General features: G+C 44.1%; 1 protein-coding gene and 1 long non-coding RNA gene across 7 annotated transcripts in view; one reads left to right on the forward strand and one right to left on the reverse strand.

Annotated features, from left to right (window-relative positions):
* Nucleotide 1: 1 nt before the first annotated feature.
* On the reverse strand, nt 2-2,343 carry LOC123464049. The gene is made up of 2 exons (XR_006639328.1): nt 1,561-2,343; nt 2-564 (listed from the first exon to the last, which is right to left on the reverse strand). It is a non-coding gene; the product is annotated as an uncharacterized LOC123464049 (long non-coding RNA).
* A 300-nt stretch (nt 2,344-2,643) lies between these two features.
* The window catches only part of Usp3 (ubiquitin specific peptidase 3), a 90,712-nt gene continuing 68,418 nt past the window's right edge, over nt 2,644-24,937 (forward strand). The window contains exon 1 of one of the 6 annotated variants that reach the window (XM_045160241.1): nt 2,644-2,892. In XM_045160241.1, the coding sequence (XP_045016176.1) occupies nt 2,802-2,892 (91 nt within the window). In that variant the 5' untranslated portion in view covers nt 2,644-2,801. Of the gene's footprint in view, nt 2,893-3,690; nt 3,813-3,879; nt 3,958-22,709; nt 22,752-24,937 lie in introns of those variants that run through there. The other 5 variants (XM_045160245.1, XM_045160246.1, XM_045160243.1 and 2 more) reach the window with 5 other exon arrangements.

Genomic DNA, 24,937 nt, shown 5'->3' on the forward strand with positions numbered 1-24,937 from the left:
AAAAAAAAAAAAGTTGTTTCTTTTATTTTTTTTTTTAAAGCAGAATATACCTTACACGATATTTTCACATTCCCTTTTAAGTCACAAGCTGAGAATTGAAGGTAACTTAGAGTTCATCTCTGGAGTGGGGGGAATATCTAGGCTCCACGGGGCCGCTTCCCCCTCTCCTCTTTCCAGAGACGCTGCCGACCAATAGCTCCTCCCTCATCCATCCACTGAACCTTTTTACATGACACCCTCCCCGTTCTGCACACTGAGTTAGAGATACAGCAGGAAGCCAGGCCGACTGACTTGCTGCCCTTGTGCATCTCCAAGGGGAGACACACATTAAATGATTACCTACTACAGGGCATTGCACACCCTGGGAAGTGACCTGGGCATGGAGCAGGGTCAGGGAAGGCCTTTTCCACTGAGGCCTGGGGGATTTGAAGACAATTTCTGAGGGTGGTCAAAAGAACTTCACGTCACATACTAGTATGAAACTGTTCCAGGCTAAATGAGGGACTGTGGATACCGAATGAGGAGGGTAGGTGCCCAGAGGGAAACAGGTTGGTTCAGCCAGACCTTGAAGACAAACAGGAGGTCGGAGAGTTAGCAAAGGTCAGATAATATTGTTCATGTTCTTCTCCCTAAGGAAGCAGTCCTCATCTTATGTTACTTATACCATATATATATATATATATATATATACATATATATACATATATATACATATATATACATATATATACATATATATATATATATATATATATATATATATATATATATATATATATATCTGGCAATTACTACGTGGTGGGAATTCTCATTTCTTCCTTTCCAGATAAATATTTAATCTTCCCGGTTCATAGGTGAAGAAAATGCTTAGGAAGACTGGAAACACTCCCTAGGGTCGGCCATGCAGTCGCAGGCAGAGCTAAGATTTGAACCCCACACATGCATGGATTCTAGGCAGCTCCCTTCCCACAACCCTAACAGCAATTAAATATAAAGCAAGGGAGGAGTATCGGCTGAGGAATCTGAAACACCCTGGGGCAGAAATGCCCCGGATGGACCGGACACCATTCCGCAGAAGACTACGGGGTGGGGCTTTGGGGTGGTGGTGGCGGGTGACCCCGTCCTTGGGGAGGTGCCCTGCTCAAGCTATCTAACCCGCTACCCAGCCTGGCCCGGGTTAATCATGTCCTGACTTTTCCTTCCCCTGGTCCCACCCAAAGTCTTGCCACATCAGCCTCCCCCCGCCAACCTCCTGCCCCACGGCCTGTCTTCTGCCACTCTTCTGCGGCTCCTAGGCTGGGTTTTACAGGAAGCCCCAACTTTTTGTTTTCGAGGTCGCTCTAGCCCAGGCTGACTTGCCATTCACTCTGTAGTCTCAGGCTGGCCTCGAACTCACGGCGGTCGTCCTAGTTCTGCTCAGATTAAAGGCGTGCGCCATGACACCTGGCCTGGAAGCCCTAACTTTTTTTTTTTTTTTTGGTAGGGTGTTATTCTAGCTCGGGCTGACATGGAATTCACTATGTAGTCTCAGGCTGGCCTCGAACTCAGCAATGCTCCCACCTCTGCCTCCCGAGTGCTGGGATTTAAAGGCGTGCGCCACCACGCCCGGCCAGAAGCCCCAACTTCTGAGATGATGTTTGTTATTGTCCCAGTGAGGTCGTACTCTCCCGGGTGCCAGGCGCCCCTTCTCCCCTCCACCTCTTCGAAGGCTGGATTCCTAGGTCTTCAGATTGGCAAGGGACACAGGAGGTTGCAGTCGCGGCCAGAAGGGGACGGTCACAGTACCTGGTGGGGTGTTGCGAGTCTTGCATTAGCTACTGCACGCAAAGTGCCTGGCTGGAAGACATTAGTGGGTGTGTAAACATGTTTTTTTTTTTTCAAATCACCTGGTAAAGGGTGTGTGTGTGGGGGGGGGGTCCCTGCTCAGCAAACCAGACTTATTTTATTCTACTTCCTGCGGTGATTTAGGAATGGAGAAAAGTCCGACGACGTGCACGTGGTAACGCACAGAGTTGACAGGGACAGGGTTTGAACTCTGGGACGGTGGGCATCCTCCGCGGGTCCCCAGCCACGCAGCATCCACGTGGGGAGCTCAGAGCCGGTGCACACCGCACCTGCAACCCCAAGCCAAGCCAGCTCCGGGGTCCTTGCAACCGCTGGGCCCCGCGGGGGACCCCGTTTCTTCCCTCCGGTCTGCTCCGGTGCTTCTCATTTTCTCCACACTTGGCTGGAGTTTTCTAACCTGGAAGCCTCGCTGTCGCCAGCGCAGCACCCACCGTCCGACTGCGGGAAACGCTGCGGAACGGGGCTGATCTGGCCCGGCTGGGTTACCCACCCGGGCCCGGTTCGGATGGGGTGGGGGTGGCGGGGGGGGGGGGAAGGGCGTCGGGCGCGCGGAGTTGGGAGAAAAAGTCCCCTCGGAGCGCGGCGGGACGGTGCGCCCCGGGCGCGCGCGCTGCGGACCCCGCCCTCCCGGCCGCAGGGGGCGGGGCGGGGCGGGGCGGGGCCGGCGCGAGGGGGCGGGGCCGGCCCGATGAGGCGGAAGCCTTCAGCCCCCCGCGAGCGGGCGCGAAGACCCGGATTCCGGAGCCCCACGTTCTCCGGAACGGGACTCCGGGAGCCGGCGGGCGGGAAAACCCGGCGCCCGGAAGCCCTTTGCTTTCTTTTGACGCAAAGGCTCTGGACGGAGCCACCGTGTCCGCCGAGCTCCGGGGCATAAGGGAGCGACCCCAGACGGAACCTCTGGCGTCCCTCGGCCCCCGGAGCCTTCGGTCCCTCGCTTGCCGCCCGTCCTCGTCGCCATGGAGTGTCCGCACCTCAGCTCCAGCGTCTGCATCGCTCCGGACTCGGCTAAGTTCCCCAACGGCTCTCCGTCGTCCTGGTGCTGCAGCGGTGAGTACGGCTCCCCGGGGCCGGCCCGCTCGGCCGCCGCGTACCCGAGGCCCCGGCTCAAGCCCGGGCCTGCCGTCGTCGAAGAGGGCCGCGGGCGGGCGGGCGGGCGGGCGCGCGACGCGGACTCCGGGCGGGCTCGCGGGGGAGGGAGGCCGGGCGGCCGGCGGGCGCGCTGACGGGGGTCGGCGCTGGGGCGGGAGGGAGCGGCGGCGGCGGCGGCGGCTCCTTTGTTTCCCGCGGCCCGACGGCCCGGGCCCGCGGCGGCGAGGCCCGCGAGGGGTGGGGAGCCGGGCGTGCCGTGCGCGCGGGACCGCGGCGGGCTGGGACGGGGCCCGCGCCCCTCGCTCCGCCCCGCGGCGCCCCGGGGTGCGGGTGCGGGGTCGGGGCGGGCGCGGGGGGGGGGGAGGCCGGGTGTCCGCCCCACGTGTGGCGGCGCCGGGCGGCGCGTTCCTCCGTGGGCCGGACGGGGTTGCGGGGCGGGCGTGTGTGTGTGGGGGGGGGAGGCGGAAAACGCCGCTCGCTCGCCCGGCCTCCCTCCCTCCTTCCCGGGCACAGCTTTGTCTGGGGCTGCGGGGCGCGCGCGGGGCCCCCCCCTTCCCCGCAGGGCTCCCAGCCTAACCCCCGAAGCCCCCTCTTCCCCTGCCCGGACCCCGAGAGGCACTCGGAAGCTCGGCTCTCCCCCCCTCCTCCCCACAGCCCCCTCCCCCGAGCTCCCCCCGCCCCCACCCCCCAGGCCCCGGGAGGAGCGAAGTTTGCAAACAAGACTGTGCGGGTTCCTTTACGGAGCTCGGCTCCCGCGAGCCGGCCGCAGCTTCGGAGGGGCCGCTCGAGTTCGCCTTTTCGGAAAAGACTTGTTTGGAGACCATCTTTTGGGCTGTCTGCTACGGGCCCTGGGGTTCCCCCGAGTCGTGATGAGTGAGGTTCGTGCGGGGCTTGCGAGTCGCTGCCGCGGCGCGACTCGCTCCGGCTTGGTGGCCCCCCTGGAAGCCCGAGCGGTCCCCCTGTCGCATTGTCTGCTCGGAGGACTTAGGATCGCCCTGGCCACCCCGCTTTTATGACTTCCTGGTAGGGCCCTGGTGCCGCCGCTCTCCTCTTTGTTTATTAGCTTTTTTTTTTTTTTTTTAAAAAAAAGATCGTCACGGGCAGCTTGGGGTGGTAGTGTGAAACGACGGCGGTGGTACGAGGTAGCAGTGTGACAATTTCTCATTGTTGGGTGGGTTGCGGCTGGGCAGGTCGTTCAGAGAATGCTGTTAACACTTTTGACAGGTACTCCTTAAAGGGAGATGATGATCTTAAACAAAAACAAGTAGCACTACAAAGAAGAGACGTTCCCCCCCCCCATCCCCAGCTCTGGGATTTGAGTGTTTTGCTTACCCTTTTTTGTAAAGTCAGAGGTATACTCTTTTCTTCATAAAGCCTTTTTTTTTTTTTAAGTCGTCGTCGTTGTTGTTTTTCGAGGTGGGGTCTCACTCTAGCTTAGGCTGACTATGTAGTCTCAGGGTGCCCTCGAACTCACAGTGATTCTCCTCCCTCTGCCCCTCCCAAGTGCTGAGATTAAAGACTTGCACCACACCCGTCTCTTCACAAAGCTTTGGGAAAAAAATTAGGCAGTTAATTGGTTTCACCGGGCAGCTTTGCAGTCTTTTTGGTTTGTGAGGCACAGTCTCTCTGTGTGTAGCTCCATCCAGACTGGGAGTCGCGATCCTCTTATCTCGTTTTCTGGGTGGTTTCAGATTATAGTTGTGTGCCTAGCTGGGTCAGTATTGGGGATCTTTTGTGGGAATGTTGAAATGTGTGAATTAAGTCTAATATGTAAATATATTTTTAACGGGGAATCTTGAGATGGAACAAAACAAAAAACCACGTCGATTGATGGTATATTAGCTACCTCTGTGGGGCTATAACTGCAACTTAAATTTTTTTCAAGAGAGATTTAGAAAAAAAAGTAAGTGACCAAAATACCACATGGAAAAGCATACCTCACTGGGAATGGGACAATTACTTTTGCTCCTAATAGTAAACTGCAGGGATACAAAGGTGGCTTTTTCTAAGTAAAATCATATTAGACTTAAAAATGGCTTCACTGGACACATGTATCTTAAAAAAAAAAAGACAAGAATTATGCAAGTGGCAGATATCCTGTTATGAGTCAGTCTTGCCTCTGTCAGTCCACTCCATGGTGGACTAGAGATGCCAAGCATGAAGCCTCTCTTGAGGAATTTAGCAAGTTAAAATAGAGCATAACCAAAAGACTTGTGCTGATAACAAAACAAACTAGTGATGTTTAGCCCTAAGGAATAGGTGATTTTTGTCCAAGGGGTAGGGAGACATCTTTGTGACTCAAAACAGTGTTTGCCTCTGACACTGCTGTGTAAAGGTGGCTCTATGTCACTTGAATTTGTGGAACCTTTGAAGCTAGCCTCACAAGTCTGGCTTTTTTTCTTAATCCACATCTGTGATTTGAACCTGTTTCATCTGGAACTTCCCTTTTGACTTGCTGGCATCTGTGTTGAGAATCAAGTGTTGTTGTATGAAGTCTGATCTTGTTCTTGCTTGCCTGTTGTCTCAGCAATTAAATGGTTGGTGTACTTGTGGGCCTTTAAGGAACTCACCATCATGGAACGTTATGCATTTGGCCTTTAAATTTTTTTTCATAGCCTCTAGTGCTCTTGGATTTTTCAGTACTCTTTTTGGCGGGCAATCAGGAGGCTAGCTAGTGGTGTTGAACAATGCTGTGACTGGTGTTGAGTCTGCTTACATTCTTAAGGAGGGAGAAAATCTGTGTTTTGGCACTTGGACCATAAAAGTAACATAGTTGCCCATTTTCTTTGGGAGCTTGCAGTTACAGCCCAGTAAGGCAGCCAGGCAAATTGCAAACGACCAACAGCCTAGACTTTACTAGCTTGCAATATGTACTTGGCCAAACACTTGTTTCCTTCAAGTATCAGTTTCGGTATTTCACAAGTGTGTTAGGGTGTACAAGGTACTTGTGTGTGAAGATTTTGAGAAACTGCTATATGGTGTCCACGTTATTTGTGATATATTACAGGTCAGAACATTTTTATAGCAAGGACTCTGAAAATTAAGTATCTAAATCCCATTAAATGAAACCCTTAACAGATTAGCTTTATACTGAATTATGTTTTACAAGGAGATGTAGAACTCAACCAGATTAGGGGGGTAAGGAGTAATTATACTTCAGAATTAATTTGAGTGTCTTATCCATGTAAAGTGTGTTGGATTATATAATTGTATAGTACTTGCCTCATACGTTTTAGGTTCCCAGAATCCCTTTACAGTCTTAAAATTTTTGATAACCCAGAATATTTGTGCAGCTTATCTACTGATATTGCCATATGAGAAGTCAAAATAAGAATGTATTTATTTACAAATAATGAGTCAATACATGTCAATATAAATGATAGCTTATGTAACTTTGTGTTAGTACATTTATGTGTGCATGTGGAGGCCAGAGATTGGTATCAAGTATCTTCCTTAGCTGTTCTTGAGTATTTCCAGACAGGGTTTCTTAACCTAGAGCTCACCAATTTGGGATTTAACTGGAGTAGCTAATCAGCAAGTCTGAGGGATCCTCTGCTCTCCACCTCCCCAGCACTGGGATAACTTCTGTGTGCTTGGCTTTTTCTTAGGTGCTGGGGATCCAAACGCAGGTCCTCATGCTTGTATATCAAGGACTTTACCCTCTGAACCATCTCCCAAGCAATTCTTTTTTCCAAAACAAAAAAATTAATGAAAAGAGTGGCAATTTTTTATATATTTTCGCAGCTCTTTGTCTAGCTTAATTCTTTTGTCTAGCTGAATTTTCATCTACTTCTGTATGCTGATATCATACTTTATGCATCAATGGAAAACTCCATTGCATGCATTTGAGCAATTGAGAGTAAGCAAAGTACTATCTTAATATTGTTAATGAAAGTAGTTTTTTGTTTTGTTTTGTTTTTTGAGGTAGGGTCTCACTCTGGTCCAGGCTGACCTGGAATTAACTCTGTAGTCTCAGGGTGGCCTTGAACTCAAGGTGATCCTCCTACCTCTGCCTCCTGAGTGCTGGGATTAAAGGCGTGCGCCACCACGCCCGGCTCTCATGAAAGTAGTTTTGATCTACTAGATCCCCGTGGAAAAGAACCCCTGACTTTCTGGGGTCTAAATCACACTTTGACATCTTCTCTTGTCAAAATTGCATTAAAAATTAGATCATTCATTAATTCAAGCGACATTTATGTTTTTGTGGAGACTTGGAGTTTTTGAAATATATTAGTGTAGGAAACAAACCATGGGGTCTAATAGTCCCTTGCTCTCAGAAAATTAAATCTGTTCTACTTGGAGGAGAAACAGGAAGCTAGCTGGTTAGAAGATGAATCCATGTAGTAGTTTAAGGTAAATGTTGAAAATAGCCAGCTCCTAATAAGGTAAAAGCTATTAGATCTAATTGTTGTGAATGGTGTTCTGGTTTTAAATAAAACTGGGGTATTCTCCTCAGCTTTACGTTCTGTGCACACACCAGGTGTTATTTTCAGAAGCTGGAGGCTTGGGCATTCCTTATTATTATTATTATTATTTTTTGGTAGATGAAGAGTAACCAAAAAGGCTGAAAGACAGGGGAAAACATCCTTTTTTTAATATATATATTTTAATTTTTATTAACATTTTCCATGATTACAAAATATATCCCATGGCAATTCCCCCCCCCCCACACTTTCCCATTTGAAATTCCATTCTCTATCATATTACCTCCCCATTACAATCATTGTAATTACATATATACAATATCAACCTATTACGTATCCTCCTCCCTTCCTTTCTCTTCCCTTTATGTCTCCTTTTCAACTTACTGGCCTCTGCTACTAAGTATTTTCATTCTCACGCAGAAGCCCAATCATCTGTAGCTAGGATCCACATATGAGGGAGAACATGTGGCGCTTGGCTTTCTGAGCCTGGGTTACCTCACTTAGTATAATCCATTCCAGGTCCATCCATTTTTCTGCAAATTTCATAACTTCATTTTTCTTTACCGCTGAGTAGAATGCCATTGTATAAATGTGCCACATCTTCATTATCCACTCATCAGTTGAGGGACATCTAGGCTGGTTCCATTTCCCGGCTATTATAAATTGAGCAGCAATAAACATGGTTGAGCACATACTTCTAAGGAAATGAGATGAGTCCTTTGGATATATGCCTAGGAGTGCTATAGCTGGGTCATATGGTAGATCAATCTTTAGCTGTTTTAGGAACCTGCACACTGTTTTCCACAATGGCTGGACCAGATTGCATTCCCACCAGCAGTATAGAAGGGTTCCTTTTTTTCCACATCCCCGCCAACATTTATGATCATTTGTTTTCATGATGGTGGCCAATCTGATAGCAGTGAGATGGAATCTCAATGTAGTTTTAATCTGCATTTCCCTGATGACTAGTGACGTAGAACATTTTTTTAGATGCTTATATGCCATTCGTATTTCTTCCTTTGAGAATGCTCTATATAGCTCCATAGCCCATTTTTTGATTGGCTTGTTTGATTCCTTATTATTTAACTTTTTGAGTTCTTTGTATATCCTAGATATTAATCCTCTATCAGATATATAGCTGGCGAAGATTTTTTCCCATTCTGTAGGTTGCCTCTTTGCTTTATTCACTGTGTCCTTTGCAGTGCAAAATCTTTGTAATTTCATGAGGTCCCAGTGATTAATCTGTGGTTTTATTGCCTGAGCAATTGGGGTTGTATTCAGAAAGTCTTTGCCAAGACCAATATGTTGGAGGGTTTTCCCTACTTTTTCCTGTAGCAGTTTCAGAGTTTCAGGTCTGATGTTAAGGTCTTTAATCCATTTGGACTTAATTCTTGTGTATGGCAAGAGAGAAAAATCTATTTTCATCCTTCTGCAGATATATATCCAGGAAAACATCCTTTTTAATATTTTATTTATTTATTTGTCAGAAAGAGGCAGGGGGGTGATGAGAATGGGCATACCAGCAGCCACTGCAAAGGAACTCCAGACACATGGTGCCACCTTGTGCATCTGGCATCTTGGGGAATTGAACTTGGGTCCTTTGGCTTTGCAGGCAAGTGTCTTTCTTAACTACTAAGCCATCTCTCTTGCTCAGGGAAAATAGGAAATGCTTTTTTTCTTTAACTCCTAAACACAACTGCTGTAACAATTTAGGAAAGCTGACCAACCAAACACTTGAATTTGAGGGTTTAGGTTAAGCAGCTGGTGAAGGAAGAGCTACTTTAGTAGGGAAGGCTTGAGAAGTTTTCCCTGATTAATTCTTCACAGAGCTGAGAGCACCTCTTTAAGTGTCCAGTACACTCCAGAATGCATGACCCATATACCTAAACGAGGAGGGGCTAAGGGGAGGAGGTAGGTCATGGATGAGCCTAATAATGGTATCAATTGACTATATTTGCTGAGTACAAAACTAATTAATAAAAAAAGTGTCCAGTACATTACTTTACCCACGAGAAGTAAGTGTAGATCAGGTCAGTGCTCTGCAGTTGGAATTATCCCCCCCCCCCCAAAGATCCATTTAGTAGGATGAAGTGCTGGTTATTGGTTCTTGGTGGCCATAAATTTGTAATGGACTGATCCGCCTGTGATACAGGTTAAGAAATCACCTTAGTGGAGTGATATGTAATTTTGTGACCTGTTTCTCTCAGCCTACATTAAAGAGTTTAGCCAGTCGTGGTGGTACATGCCTGTATCCCAACACTTGGGAGGCAGAGGTAGGATTGTTGTGAGTTTGAGGCCACCCTGAGTCTACATACTGAATTCCAGGTCAGCATGGGTTAGAGTGAAACCCTATCTGGAAAAATCAAAAAATAAAAGAGTTTAGCTTGCTTAGGGGACTAATTTTATTTTATTTTATTTTTTGGTTTTTTGATGTAGAGTCTCCCTCTAGCTCAGGCTGACCTGGAATTTACTCTACAGTGTCAGGGTGGTGGCCTTGAACTCACAGGATCCTCCTGCCTCTGCCTCCCAAGTGCTGGGATTAAAGGCGTGCCTGGCTGGGACAATTTTTTTTTTTTTAAACAGGATCAGTTACTTTGTTCATAAGGTAAAATGCATTTGCTATTTCTACCTAATTCTGTGGTATATTTGAGAGCCCACCCTGTGACGGACCACTGGGTTAGATATCTGCCTAATGAGTGACCTTCTTTCTGCCTGGATCATAACTGGAAGGAGCTCTAACTTCAGGTTGAAAAATAAATGTGCATTAAGTAAATTTACTTTCCAGATGCTTAGCAGTCCTTACTCCCCATTGTTTTAATAAATAATGGATTGTGAGCAAGCGAACATTTATAATGTTGCCACAATGAATTTGTGTTGTTCTCACCGTATATTTATAGATGTGCAGATGGACATGCTAGTTTAAATCAGTGGACAGGTGATACATTTTTTCACATTAGTTCTGAGGATTAGTATTCTTTGTGTACTTTTGTCTTTCTTTCTTCCTTTCTTTCTTTCTTTTTTGTTTTTCACTGTAGGGTCTCACTCTAGCTCAGGCTGACCTCGAATTCACTATGTAGTCTCAGGGTGGCCTCGAACTCATGGCCATCCTTCTAGCTCTGCCTCCCGAGTGCTGTGATTAAAGGCATGTGCCACCACACCCGGCTCTTTGTGTACTTTTCTTTTTAAAATATATTTTTTTTGTTTATTTGTATTTATTTGAGAGTGACAGGTATAGAGAGAAAGACAGACAGACAGACAGAGAGAGAGAATGGGCGCACCAGGGCCTCCAGTCACTGCAAATGAACTCCAGATGCGTGCACCCCCTTGGGCATCTGGCTAAGGTGGGTCGTGGGGAATCGAGCCTGGAACCGGGGTCCTTAGGCTTCACTGGCAAGCGCTTAGCCGCTACGCCATCTCTCCAGCCCTCAATTTAAAAAAAATTTTTGTTCATTTTTATTTGTTTGAGAGTGACAGAGAAAGAGGTAGATAGAGATAGAGAATGGACACACCAGGGTCTCCAGCTACTGCAAATAAACTCCAGATGCGTGCACCCCTTTGGGCATCTGGCTAACAGGGATCCTGTGGGACTTGAGACTCCGGAGTCAGGCTTCACAGGCAAGCATTTAACTACTAAGCCATCTCTCCAGCCCTCTTTGTGTACTTTTCTAAGGAATTTAAATTCTTTTGTAATGTTTGTGAAGCCTAAGTTAAGTAGAATTGTCTTTCTGGATACTTGAGCTGTATTCTCCTCCCCACCTTTAAGCAGCCTCAACCCTTTCCTGCAATCTTTAAGTAATTGGTAGTGGATGTGGAAGCTCTGTGTGTTATTTGCAAAAGCTGCAGGTAAGGATTGGGCTGAACATTTCACTACAGTGACCAGAAGTGAGTTCCCAAGTAGGATGCTGAGTGTATAGAGAACACTCCTCATGGTCTAAGTGGTCTTAAGAGACAGCAGGTTGAAGGAAGAATTCTCTCTGATTTGCTTTCCTATTACTCACTTATTTCCAACATAATTTTCATCATTCTTTGCTTTGATATTATTAGCCATAAGATCTTAAACATCCTGATTTTTCTTTATTGAAATTTATATGATTTCATTCTATACTGGAATAGAAAAGAATTGTTTTGAAACCTCCAAACTAGGTTTAGAAGTATGAGCAGTTTTATTTGTAGAGCAGGAAGACCAATTAGCACTTTGTACCTGACTGACTTAAATCCCCGTTGTAAAGCTCCAGTCCTCTTCCGTCAGGAAATACTTTATGTATACATTTTCTCTTAACCTGTTTTTTTTTCTTTTTTTGTTTTTACATGTCCATTTATTAAAAAAGAGCTCCTTCATGACAATTTAATACAATATTTATTAACGATTAGGTTTTTTTTTTTTTTTCCTTCTTAAGCATTTCCTTCCTTCTTGTTTTATATATCTTCTGTGTGTGTGTGTGGGGGGGGAAAGTCTGATTACACTGCAGTTTCAAGCCTACTTCCAGCCATGTTCCACCTGTGCATGAGAATAGATTGGGTAGGAAGTCTCTACTGTGCATTCTGGTGTGGTGTTTGTGTTTATTCATACCCTCTTCAGGTAGGAGAGCAAATGCTCTAGGTGTTGTGATAGAGCAGGTTTCCTGGGCAGATGGCTTCTGAGGAAGTTCTGTGCTAGACTCCCAGTGGGGGCTGGTACCTCTTGGAGAGTGTACTTGTGCTGAAGCTTACCTTGATTGACAGTTTAGAATAGTTTAGACTAGTATTAACTACAGCAGCAGCTTGTTCATCTTACCTAAGTTTGTCTTGTGCCAAGACCTCTCAAGATGCTGAGATTTCTGTGTAACAGTTGTATTTGAGAATGTAGTTAAGCACAGATATATTTGAGACTAAAAGGGTAGTCCCCTAAAATATGTACATTGTGATCATTTTTTTGACATCTTTGGGGGTTGTTGAATGAACTTTGGCTTAGAAACTTGTAAATATAAATCATCTTTTAACTACTGTGAGTCTGCAGATGTTATTATCTATAGTAACTCCAGATGTTTTCTCTTCTGTTAGTTTCTGAGTGGGAGGAGACCGAGAACAACATAAAGTGACTTCAAAGCAGTTTGCTAGCATTTAATCCTGACTAATTTAATTAACTCCTCATCCTTGTAGTTTTTCCTGTTTCATAGATTATGAAACTGAGACAAAGGTTAGGAGTTGCTTAAGATGCTTAGTGGTATTAAAGATAGCCCAAGCTTAAACTCAAATATCACTCAAGCTTTTAACTTGTAAAAAGCAGGGGATTCGTTTTGCCATTCAGTAACATGGGGTTTGATAATTTAGAGGACTTAAAATGTTTGGAAACATGATTAATTCCTTGGAGAGTTTTGACATGCGAATAGATTCTAAATTCTAAATCTTAAAAATCCATCATTTTAAAGCTTAGTGTTTGGCTCCCATGACCCAACTTACTGATTAAGTGCTACCAAGTTAGCACAAAGGACTGGCAATGTACGCAGGAAGAAAACTATTCTGAACGCCAGCTTCATCATGCTCAGCTCTATCTTTTTTTTTTCTTTTTTGGTAGGGTGACATTCACGATGTAGACATAACAAACCAGCCTTTTCAGTGTAGGTGTGGGTGCAGTACAGTTGGCTTTTAGGTACTTTATAAATGTGTTTCAGTGCTTGCCCCTGCCCCTTGTTGTCATTTTACCTCTGGCAGAGGAGATCCTTGGAGGTGAGAAGGAGAGAATCCTTTTTTTTTTTTTTTTAAATATTTTTTATTTTTATTTACTTATTTGAGAGCAACAGACAGAGAGAATGAAGCAGGGAGGGGAGGAGGGGGAGGGAGAAGAGAGAATGGGCGCACCAGGGTCTCTAGCCACTGCAAATGAACTCCAGATGCATGCACCCCCTTGTGCATCTGGCTAATGTGGGTCCTGGGGAACTGAGTCTCGAACCGGGGTCCTTAGGCTTCACAGGCAAGTGCTTAACCGCTAAGCCATCTTTCCAGCCCGAGAATTCTTAAGGTATGGAATCTCTTAACTCTTGATAGTTCCAGAGGTTATTGAAATCTGTTTTTAGGCAATATACTATGTTGGTTGCATTTAGATATATTCTAAGCTTTTCCAATCACATTTCCTGTGAAAGTTAATTATACTCTTTAGATTGTAAGGCTTAAAAGAGATTTGCCCCTCTTCACCAGATATACTGAAAAGTGTATGTGTGTGCTGTTTACAGATGTGCAACCTCCAGATGAATTTAGGAAGGCAGTTTCAGATCTTAAAATTACTGTTGAAGCCAGGCATGGTGGCGCATGCCTTTAATCCTAGGAGGTAGGAGGATCGCTGTGAATTCCAGGTCAGTGTGGGCTAGAGCAAGACCCTACCTCAAAAAAAAAAAATCAAACAAAAAAAGACAACCACAAAAAAGAAACTATTGTTGAAATTATACTTGGACATTTAAAAAAAAAATGAAATTTTCGATTGTCCATTTGTGTTGGCTGTATACTTCACAACCAATAAACTGTAGCTAATTTAATTTCACAAAATTCTTTGAGAAAGGACTTGAGTGTTTATTGTTAAGGTAAATCAGTGCATATCTTTTTTTTTTTTTTTAAAGATTTTACTTTTATTTATTAATTAGGGGGAGGGAAAGAGTGCGAATGAGCACTCCAGGGCTTCCAGCCACTGCAAACGAACTCCAGACGCGTGCGCCCCCTTGTGCATCTGGCTAACGTGGGTCCTGGGGAATCGAGCCTCGATCCAGGGTCCTTAGTCTTCACAGGCCAGTGCTTAACCACTAAGCCATCTCTCCAGCCCCCAGATTCTTTTTTTTTGTTTGTTTTTTGAAGTAGGGTCTCACTCTGGCTTAGGCTGACCTGGAACTCACTGTGTAATCTGAGGGTGGCCTCAACTCTCAGCCATCCTCTTACATGCCGCCTCCTGAGGGCTGGGTTTAAAGGCGTGCACCGCCATGCCCGCCCGGCCCAGTACATATCTTTTAAAAGAGATTATAACCCAGCAGAATTTATCTGGAATTTGGCACACTGTTTTAGGATGGAGTAGCTCTATCAGTGAGCTATTTCCCAGTCTTGAGTAGCTGTCTTGTTACACTTTCTTTGTTCTAGCTGAGTTTAAGATAGCCCTCCTTGTAGAAATCTGCTTGCCTGCTTGTCCTTGACTGGCCCTGAGGATTTCATATTAGGGACTGTTCTTATATTGTCTCATCACTAGGGAGAGCCTGTCCTGTCCCTCAGGTTTAGTTAACTAGTTGTAAGATGGTACACTTACTGTTTAGCTTATTTGTCCTTGCTGACCAAGCTGAGGGTTTATTTTTGATTGACTTATCAGTGTGTGTGTGTGTTGTATGAATATGTATATACCCATGCAGGGGCCCCGTGTGGTTACCTCTGCAGGGAAGGGTGTTTGCTGTGACCAGAGCAGGAATGTCTAGTCCTGTGCTTTGCTCTTTTGCCTGGTCTTACTGAGCTGGAGTCTCTTCCAGATCCTGGAGCTTGTGGGGCTGGGGCGGGGGTGGTGTATGGGGGGGGGGGACTGTGGAGTTCCAGTCCCAGGGATTCTCAGCTCTCTGCTCCTCTACAGGACTGCGGTTGTAGTTGAACTTAGCCACCGTGAGTCGTTGATGTGGGTCCTGTGGATCAAACGCCAGGGATCTCAGGCCCTTGTGTCTGCACAGGGAGTGCTTTTAACTACTTAGTCATCTCTCCAGCTCTTATTTATTGATTTATTTGAGAGAAGAAGGCAGAGAGAGACAATGGGCATGCCAGGGCCTCTAGCCACTGCAAACAAACTCCAGATGTATGCTATTCTGGGGACTTGAACCTGGGTTCTTGGGCTTTGCAGGCAAGTGCCTTAACCGCTAAGCCATCTCTCCAGCTCTATTTACTGGTTTTGAGACAAGGTCTCCTTGTGTCTGGCCTTGAGCTTGTAGCACTCTTCCTGCTTCATCTTCCAAGTCGCTAGAAGGTGTAAACCTTCACACTTGGCTGGAATGTCAGTATTTTGATCAAAGTTTTTGCAGATCAAGTTGAAATTCCTAGGAAACAAGTTTCTGTGATAAAATGCTTCCCTCTGATAAACAATAGTTAACATGTTGGGAAACTGTACTCTATTAGGTATTTTAAAAATTGACTAACTTAGCCGGGCGTGGTGGCGCACACCTTTAATCCCAGCACTCGGGAGGCAGAGGTAGGAGGATTGCTGTGAGTTCAAGGCCACCCTGAGACTATGGAGTTAATTCCAGGTCAGCCTGGACCAGAGTGAGACCCTACCTCAAAAAACCAAAAAAAAAAAAAAAAAAAAAAATTAGCTAACTTAGATGCCATTGGAACTTATACTATGTTGAGAGAGAATTTAAAATTTTATTTATTTGAGAGAGAGGAGAGAGCGAATAGGACACTCTAGGACCTCCTGTAATTGTAGAAGAGCTTCAGACACATGTGTCACTTGTGCATCTGGCTTTGCATGGGTACTGGAGAATCTAACCTGGGAGGAACTCAGGCCATTAGCCTTTGCAAGCAAGTGCCTTTAACTACTGAGTCATCTCTCTAGCCCCTAAAACATTATTTTAGAGGGGGAAGAGACAGAGGCAGAGAGAATGGGTGTGCCATGGTCTTTCATCCGGTGCATGTGTTCCCTTATGCACTTGTGCAACATTGTACGCTTGCATCACTTTTGAGTCTGGCTATACATGGGGTCTGGAGATTTGAACAAGCGTTCTTAGGCTTCACAGGCAAGCTCCCTTAACCACTAAGCCATCTCTCTAGCCCACCCCTGGAACTTTGGTTTCATGTAGTAAAATTATGTTTGATGTAATTGAAGTTAAGTCTCCTTGTGGATTATTTTGGATGCTAGTAATGAGCCTACTTTAGCATTTTCGAGAAACTGCGCCACAGCTCCTGAGTGGAGCTCCTGAGTGCCAGAGCGCCACACTCAAGCATGAGCACTAAATCTGAGGGCTTGAGTGCATTTGCTTCATTTATTGGTGTTCAGTATTTTGTTTATGTATGGTTGCTTTAGAGCCTCATTAAAAATACTTTTTGGGGGCTGGCGAGATGCTTAGCAGTTAAGGCTCTTGCCTGTAAAGCCCAGGTACCCCAGTTCATTTCCCTACTGGCCACATAAAAGCCAGATGCAAGGTGGTTGCACATATCTGGAGTTCGTTTATTGAGTGACTGGAGGCCCTTGTGCACTCATTCTCCCTATCTGCCTCCCCCTTCAAATAAAGTTTAAAAAATACTTTTTGGTTAAGTGGTTAAGGTGTTTGTCTGCAAAGCCTAACCCAGGTTCGATTTCCCAGCAGATACACAGTGGAGCATGTGTCTAGAGTTTGTTTGCAGTTGCTGGAGGCCCTGGCATGTCCATTTTCTTTCTATCTCATTCTCTTACCTCTCTGTTTGCAAATAAATAAAAATATTTAAAAATACTTTTTTAAGATTTTAAAAATATTTAATAGAATTTTCTTTGTAATTGTGGGTCAGATTTGTTGCATAAAAAATGGTCAACTCTTGTTTTTTTGTTAAATAATTAAAGAATCTTTCAAAAAATAAAGAAATTGCCAGGTGTGGTTGCACATGCCTTTAATCCCAGTACTTGGGAGGCAGAGGTAGGTGGATTGCCATGAGTTCGAGATCACCCTGAGACTACCACATAGTGAATTCCAGGTCAGCCTGGACTAGAGTGAGACCCTATGGTGAAATACAAACAAAGAAAGAAAGAAATTAATGCTTTTGGAGTTTGCAAGTGATCCTTTTGTAAGATAGCATGTAAGTTTTTAGAAAGTGTTTAAGTGCATGCTCAGTGTGTTTTTCTTTCTGTTTCTGTGCAGCTAAAGAATAATGTTTCCCAGCCTACCAGTGAATGTAAATATGGAAATTTTTTCCACTTTGTACATTAGCCCTAACTTTTCTTATATTGCTTATAAGAAACCAGAAAGAAATGCAAAATGCAGGTATAAAGTCTGTTGTCCTCTGAGGAGAGTCTGATATTAAGGGGTCTCTAAACCTCGTATTTATTCTACATACTTACAAGAGGGAATGCTCCCTTAAAATGTAATGAGTCTTTCCTTATATTCCAATGGAAACAACTTGCTGTTGTCAGTCAGTGTCACATTTACTGTTTACTTCATTCACACTCTTTGAAGTACCTCCACTGTTAACTGTATTTGCCAGCGTAGATTGTTGGCAGAAGCATCAGATCCTGCTATATCAAATAAATGCAAACATTAGATGCCAGACTTTTTCTTCAGTGATTCATGGTTTTTATTTTCATTCTGTACATAACCATCTTCATAGGGAAGTTATTTTTGAAACTAGAACTGCTGGTAGCTTCCATGTAGCCATTTGTGTTCCTTTTCTTCCCAAAGGCAGAAGTGTTCCATTTTGACTCTGCTGTAGTAGGCTGCTTTGGCTTTAGTCTTTGTAATCCTCCTGCCCCCACCCCTCCCGCATTGGGAGGCACAGTCCAGTGTTTAAGCTGAAGACTGGTAGAGGAGATATAGACAGATAGATGACTGTCTACAAAAATAGGTTTGAACAAGTCTTAAGTAAGGAATAGTAACAAATTTGTTCAGTGTATTACAGTTTTTGCAGAATGTTGTTTCATACATACTGTTTTGTTCTATATAATGTTGAAAACATTCCAGAAATCCACTTAAAAATAGATAAACATACTTGAACCAGTATAAGGGGTGACCAGCCTTACGTGTCAGAATTTGCCCCTGTGTGGGAAGTCAGCAGGACCAGATGCCCTTTCTTTCCCAACTCTGTAGGTATCTGAATCTGTTACCATTAGATGACAGATTTTGGCCAGCTTCAAAATGACATTTGCTAGGAGAGGACAAATATCATTAGTGCTACAAATTAGCCTAAAAGTATAGGGAATTCAGAAGGGAACTGTCCCCAAATCATGAACTTCTGTTTGAATTGTTATGCCTTGTAATAGATGTTAGGGTTTTGTTTTTATTTTTTACCCCTCTCCCCCCCTTGCAGTGCTTAGGATCAAACCTCCCGGCTTGTATACACTAGGCAAGCAGTTCTGTCACTGGCTGCACCTCCAACCCTGACTTTTTATTTTTAATTTAAAAAAATGGCTGGAGCAATTTAATTAGTTGATACTCTTACACCTTTTAAGGATTAATTCCTGTTTTCAGAAATGTAATACATATGCATAGCTAATTTATAAGATCAAAGGGCTTAGAACAGAACAGCAGTGTCTGCATTTCCTCTGCTCTCAGTCCTGCTGCCCAGATATCATTTTACCTTCATACTTGTAAGAATATAGGGATCCTAATTGACTACCTTGAGGCTTTATTTCTTGCTCTTTTCTGAGGCAGATGAGGGTGTTAACACTTGCCCTGCTCTTGCCTGTTGTTTTCTCTCTTCATTTCCTGTAATAAGTAGACTATAAGGTTAATGTGGGGATTATTTTTGTTTCTTGTCCAGCATTTTATTTTCCTTAATCATTACCTTTTAAAAAATTAGTTAGTGTACTTTAGACATATTTTCTCCTAAAAGTTCTTATAGATCCATCAGTGGTGTTTGATGCTTTTTTTTTTTTTTTTTAGCCACTTCACCAGATTAGGTAAAATGTTCCTGTTTTTTCACTGTAGCTCAGGCTGACCTGGAATCCACTATGTAGTCTCAGGGCTTGAACTCACGGCAATCCTCCTACCTCTGCCTCCCGAGTGCTGGGATTAAAGGTGTGCGCCACCATGCCCGGCTTCAAGCTGTACTTCTTTATGAAGGCCTCCTTTTCAGAACTCTCTCTCCTGTGCACCCCTTTGAAAAAAAATTGTTTTTAGGCTTAAGGGACAGGTTTATCCTGTGGTTTCCTTTCCCTGTTAGCTCTCCCATTTCCTGGGTCCTGTGCCATTGTCTTTGTGTTCTTTGTACAGTCTATCATCCAGGGAAGATAAATTTTGAGCACATACATGTCTGGTATTTCTATTCAACCTTTAGATTTGTTTGCTTGGCTGACTGTACATGAAATATTAGGGAAGAAACCTCCCAGAGTTATAAAGGTGTTGTTCCTTTAGGCTTGTTGCTATTAAAAAACCTGACGCCTTTCGGGGCATATTTTTCATATATCTTGTTCTTTTTTTTTTTTTGGACCTTTAGGATTTTGTTTTTATTCTTGACATTCTGAAATTTTAAAATGACATGTTTTGGTTTGTATACTTTTGTTTTGATGCATACTCGGGAAGCTTTTTAAACCTCTCATCCTTAAGTCACATGAGTTTTTTTTTAATTTAATTTTTATTTTTATTTACTTATTAGAGAGAGGGAGAGAGAGAATGGGTGTGCCAGGGCCTCCAACCACAGCAAACAAACTCCAGATGCATGTGCCTCCCCTTGTGCATCTGGCTTATGTGGGTCCTGGGGAATTGAACTGAGGTCCTTTGGCTTTGTAGGCAAATGCCTTAAACACTAAGCCATCCCTCCAGCTCCCCATTTTTTTTTTTCCTGTACGTGTTACAAGTTTGTCATGCTAATTCTCCTAAACTTACACTCCCTTTTTTCTCTGGGACTCAGAATGTTAGGTAACTGGAACCTCTGATTATTTTATCTTTAAAAAAATTTTTTTTTAATATATTTTATTTTTTTATTTACTTGAGAGAGAATGGGTGTACTACGGCCTCCAGCCACTGTTAACAAACTCCAGATGCATGTGCCCCCTTGTGCATCTGATTTATGTGCGTCCTGGAGAATTGAACTGGGATCTTTTGGCTTTGCAGGCAAATGCCTTAACCGCTAAGCCATCTTTTCAGCCCCTATTTTATCTTTTTATTACTTTACTTTTGGTTTTGTTTCTGGAATATTTCTTTGAAGTTTTTTTCTATCCTGTTGAATTTTGATCATCGTATTTTTAATTTTCAAGAGCTTTCTCATTCTTTTTACAAAATCCTGTTGCTGTTGTTTTATACTATCTTCCTCATTATAGGGCTTAGAGTTTGAAGTTTTTCTATGTTCCCTAAGTGGTATTTATTTCCTCCAGGTTCCCTCCCTCCCTACCTCCTTCCGCTCTCTCTCTCTCTCTGGGTGCTGCAGCTTAAACCCATGGCCTTGTGCATGTTACTACTGAGTTACGTTCTCAGCCTTCCTTTTCTTTTTAAAAATGATTCTCTCTTAAATTTTAGGTTTTCTTTACAGATACCTTTTGTCCTTGTCTTTTGTTTCTTTCTGTTTCTCTGTCTCCTTCCTTCCTTTCTTCTTCCCTCCCTCCCTTCCTGTGTGCATATGTGTTCTGTGCATACATACCTGTGCAGAGGCCAGAAGAGGATGTGCTGTGTCTTCCTCTGTTGCTTTTCTGTCTAACTTCCCCTGAGATGGAGTTTGCCACTAAACCTGGTACTCACTGTTTTCTGCTTGGACTGGCTGACCCGTGAGCCCCAGTGATTTCCCTGTAACTCAGGTTCTCATGCTTGCATAGCGCTCTTACTGCTGAGCCACCCCCCCCCCTTCTTGTCATTCAGGAGGCAAGCACTGTTACAGCTCTGTAGATGGTGGGGCCTGTCTCGAGGGGCTTCCCTGTGGGGAGAGTGGCAGGTCATGTTTTGTTTTTTTATAAGTTTATTTTTATTTGAGAGGGAGAGAAAGAGAAAAGGGGTGTGCCAGGTCCTCCAGCCACTGCAAATGAACTCCAGACACATGTGCCCCCTTGTGCATCTGGCTTATATGGGTTCTGGGGAATGAACTGAGGTCCTTTGCCTTTGTAGGCAAGCACCTTAACCACTAAGCCATCTCTCCAGTCCCCTCATCATCTTCATTTTAAGAAGACACTCAGGCCGGGCGTGGTGGTGCACGCCTTTAATCCCAGCACTCGGGAGGCAGAGGTAGGAGGATCGCCGTGAGTTCGAGTGCACCCTGAGACTCCATAGTGAATTCCAGGTCAGCCTGAGCCAGAGTGAGACCCTACCACAAAAAAAAAAAAAAAAAAAGAAGACACTCAGAAGTCTGTGGAGTATGGAGTACATGCTTTTTTTTTTTTTTTTTTGAGACTGCCCCCCCCCCCTTTTTGTTACTGTTTTTGTTTCTCAAGCTAGAGTCTCACTCTAGCCCAGGCTGACCTGGAATTCACTATGTAGTCACCATGCCTGGCCTTTTTTTTTTTTTTTTAAATGAGAGAGAGCTAGAGCAAGAGAGAATTGGTGTGCCAGGGCCTACAGTCACTGAAATCAAACCCCAGATACGTGTGCCATGTTGCGTACATGCCTCACTTTGTGCATCTGGATAACATGGGATCTGGAGAGTTGAACGTGGGTCCTTAGGCTTTACAGGTAAGTGCCTTAACTGCGAAACCATCTCTCTCCAGAGCCCAGATGCATCCATTTTTCAGTCTTCTTCCCTGGGAGTTGTCCAGTTGTTCACTAATGTTCTGAATTTGGCATGCAGGATGTCTCCTGACTTAGTCGTCCTTTGAACCCTTGCTGCCCACTGTGTCTAGAGCCTCTTCTCCATTCTTTTCTGCTGCAGCTTCCTCTGTGCTAAGATTACTGTACTGTCTTAGATTTCTTCATGACCTCCAGGCCCTGCTATAATCTTTTGTTTGCTTTGATGGCCTTACTTGTTCTGTTTATCTTGTGGGTGTGGGTTCGTTTTTTCTTTTATTTTCAATTTCGTAATTTAGTAAGACTTTAGTTAGAGGAGGCAAGAAGTTGGTTTGCCATGTTTAATTTGGTGTTCTTTTAAAAAATAATTATTTTAACTTTAGTTTGTTCTATTAGAAATGGATCTTAGGCTGAGCATGTAGCTCAATTTGTAGAGCATGTGTTTAGTATATGCAAGGCCCTGGGTTTGATAAAGAAATAGTCCTCATTAGTTATTGGAGAGTTAAATCTCCAAAACTGAAGTTTTACATTAACCTGTTGGAACAAAAGTTCACACTCCTATTTCTCATCTCTGAAGGACCTCACAAGGTCCAGCAGTACCAGGTCTTGAGCCTGCGAAGGAAACTAAGGTCACATGGGTGATAGTTATTAGTATGTGGGAATAGTTTTGCTAAACTAGTTCTTCATCCATGGCGGAAGGCCAGTTAGTGCCAGGCTTACAGGGGTTCTTGTTTTACATCAGTAATTTAACCTTGTTGTTTATTTTCAGCTTTTTTTTTTTTTTTCCCTTGAGGTAGGTTCTCTCTCTAACCCAGACCGAGCTGGAATTCACTGTGTGGTCTCAGGGTGGCTAGAGGGTCTAGTGCTCACATTCTCTCTCTCTCTCTCTCTCTCTCTCTGTATAGCTCCCTGCTAGCAAATAAAATATTAAAAAATCTTATCATTTATGTTTTTACACGTGTGTGCAAGTGCACTTGACACTGCAAATGAACGAACACCAGACACTTGTGCCGTTTTTCTCATTAGGCTTATGTGGATGGCTTGGGACCTGAACCCGCACTGGCAGGCTTTTCAAGTAAGTTTCTTTAACCATGGAGCAAGCTTTCCAGTACCACAATCTGTAATTCTGATGTGTCTTTATTGTCTTTTGTGCTTTTTCTTACTTCCTGCCATTACAAGATATTCTGGGCTCATCTTGTGCTCGGCCTGCTCCATCCTTGGAACCAGCCATTTCTCCAAGTAGCCCTCTTTCTTTTTGGTTGGAAATAATGTTTATAATCCAAGATCTCACACTGGGGAGATAGCAAGCAAGCAAGCAAGCCTGACTATCTGAGTTTGATACTCCTCTTCACCCACATAAAGCCTGATGCAGTGTCTGTAATCCCAGTGTGCTCACAGCAGTGGGAGGTAAAGCCAGGATTCTCTGGAAGCCACAAGCAGCAGGGGTAAAAGAGATCCTGTTTCAAATGGTAGAAGGGGAGGAGGACACCCAAGTTGTCCTCTGACCTCCACACACGCACCATGGCATGAGGGTGTCCATGCATACACTCCATCCACATTCTCACACACACATATGCATACACAAATAAATAAAAGGTAGCCATTTTTTAAACCTAGGAGCTGTCTGAAGAAAGAGCTAAGAAGTATGAATAGAAAGGCACACCTAGAACTGTTGATGTCTATGTACTTGTGTGTAACCATGAGTTCACATTGATGCCTGTCATTCTGTCCAACACCATAGGCCTGCTTCTGCTCCTTCCTGATTCTCAAGCTGAGGATCTGGTTCCCATTATCTGTAACATATGTGCTCATTCACTAAATCTACAATCAGAGAAAGGAGCTCCAGAGTTGTAGCCCATGCAGTTATAAGAAACCCTCTTAGAATTAGAATTAGGTGCTTATTTACACTTAGTTTTGTCTATATTCTGACAGTACATGAACTATTTTCCACTCTCCCTTTTTAATGTACTTATATATTTGAAATACAGTTAGATTTATTTGTGTTCATCCTTGCAGCTTTTATTTTACATTTTGAATACATAAAGCATTAACATGGTTCCTAAGTTAAAACTAAACAGAAAGTGATTCCAAGAGTTGTTACCACCTGATCCCTCCCACGCATTCTCCTCCCTGTAGACACCAGCTTAATTTCTTGTTTATTCTTCCTGTTTCTTTTGGTTTCTGGTTTTGTTTTTTGTTTTTTGTTTTTTTCCTAGCTCAGGCTGACCTGGAATTCACTGTGTAGTCTCATGGTGTCCTTGAACTCCCTGTGATCCTCCTAACTCTGCTTCCCAAATTCTGGGATTAAAGATGTGCTGGGCCACCCCGCCCCCCCCCCCCCCAAGGTAGGGTCTCACTGTAGCCCAGGCTGACCTGGAATTCACTGTGTGTTCTCAATGTGGCCTCAAACTCTCAGTGATCCTATTTCTGCCTCCCAAGTGCTGGGATTAAAGGTGTGTACCACCATACCCGCTACCTTTATTATTTTTTGATAGTTTCATAGTGTATTCCATCTGTGGGTGTGTCACAGTGAATGCAGGCAGTATCCTGTGTAAATTAGTTACAGTATATATATTTTTAAATTTTATGTTTTGGAGTGAGAGAAGGGAGGAGGGAGAGAATATGGGCATGCCAGGGCCTCCAACCACAGCAAATGAACTCCAGATGCATGTGCTACCTGTGTATCTGGCTTACTTGGGTCCTAGAGTATTGAACCAAGGTCCTTTGGCTTTGCAGACAAGCACTTTAATTGCTAAGCCATCTCTCCAGCCCTGGTTACAATATGTGGTGGTTACAAATAATGGTACAGTTAACAGCATTGTGTCCAGATAGGTTTTGATTTTATTAGGCATCTTGTGGGATGAATGAACACGTAACATCAGTTGTGTGCTCAGTAATATGTAAGCAGTTTTACACTTGATCTTAGCCAAAAGGCTGAGGTGTGCTATGTTAGTGATTTTTTTAATTAATTTATTTATTTGAGAGTGAAAGCAAAAGAGAGAATGGGCGCCACTGGAAACAAACTCCAGACGCGTGCTCCCCCTTGTGCTTCTGGCTAACGTGAGTCCTTGGGAATTGAGCCTCGAACCAGGGTCCTTAGGCTTCACAGGCAAGCGCTTAACCGCTAAGCCATCTCTCCAGCCCTTGTTAGTGATTTTTGTAATGAAACTTAAAGGTTTTTTCCTGTCGTTCTCTCTCCATCTGTGGTCTTACCAAAGTGTTCAGGCTGTTAAAATACTTTGTTGCAGTTATTTTGATGTC

Source organism: Jaculus jaculus, chromosome 10 (genome assembly GCF_020740685.1).
Source record: "Jaculus jaculus isolate mJacJac1 chromosome 10, mJacJac1.mat.Y.cur, whole genome shotgun sequence".
Taxonomy (NCBI): domain Eukaryota; kingdom Metazoa; phylum Chordata; class Mammalia; order Rodentia; family Dipodidae; genus Jaculus; species Jaculus jaculus.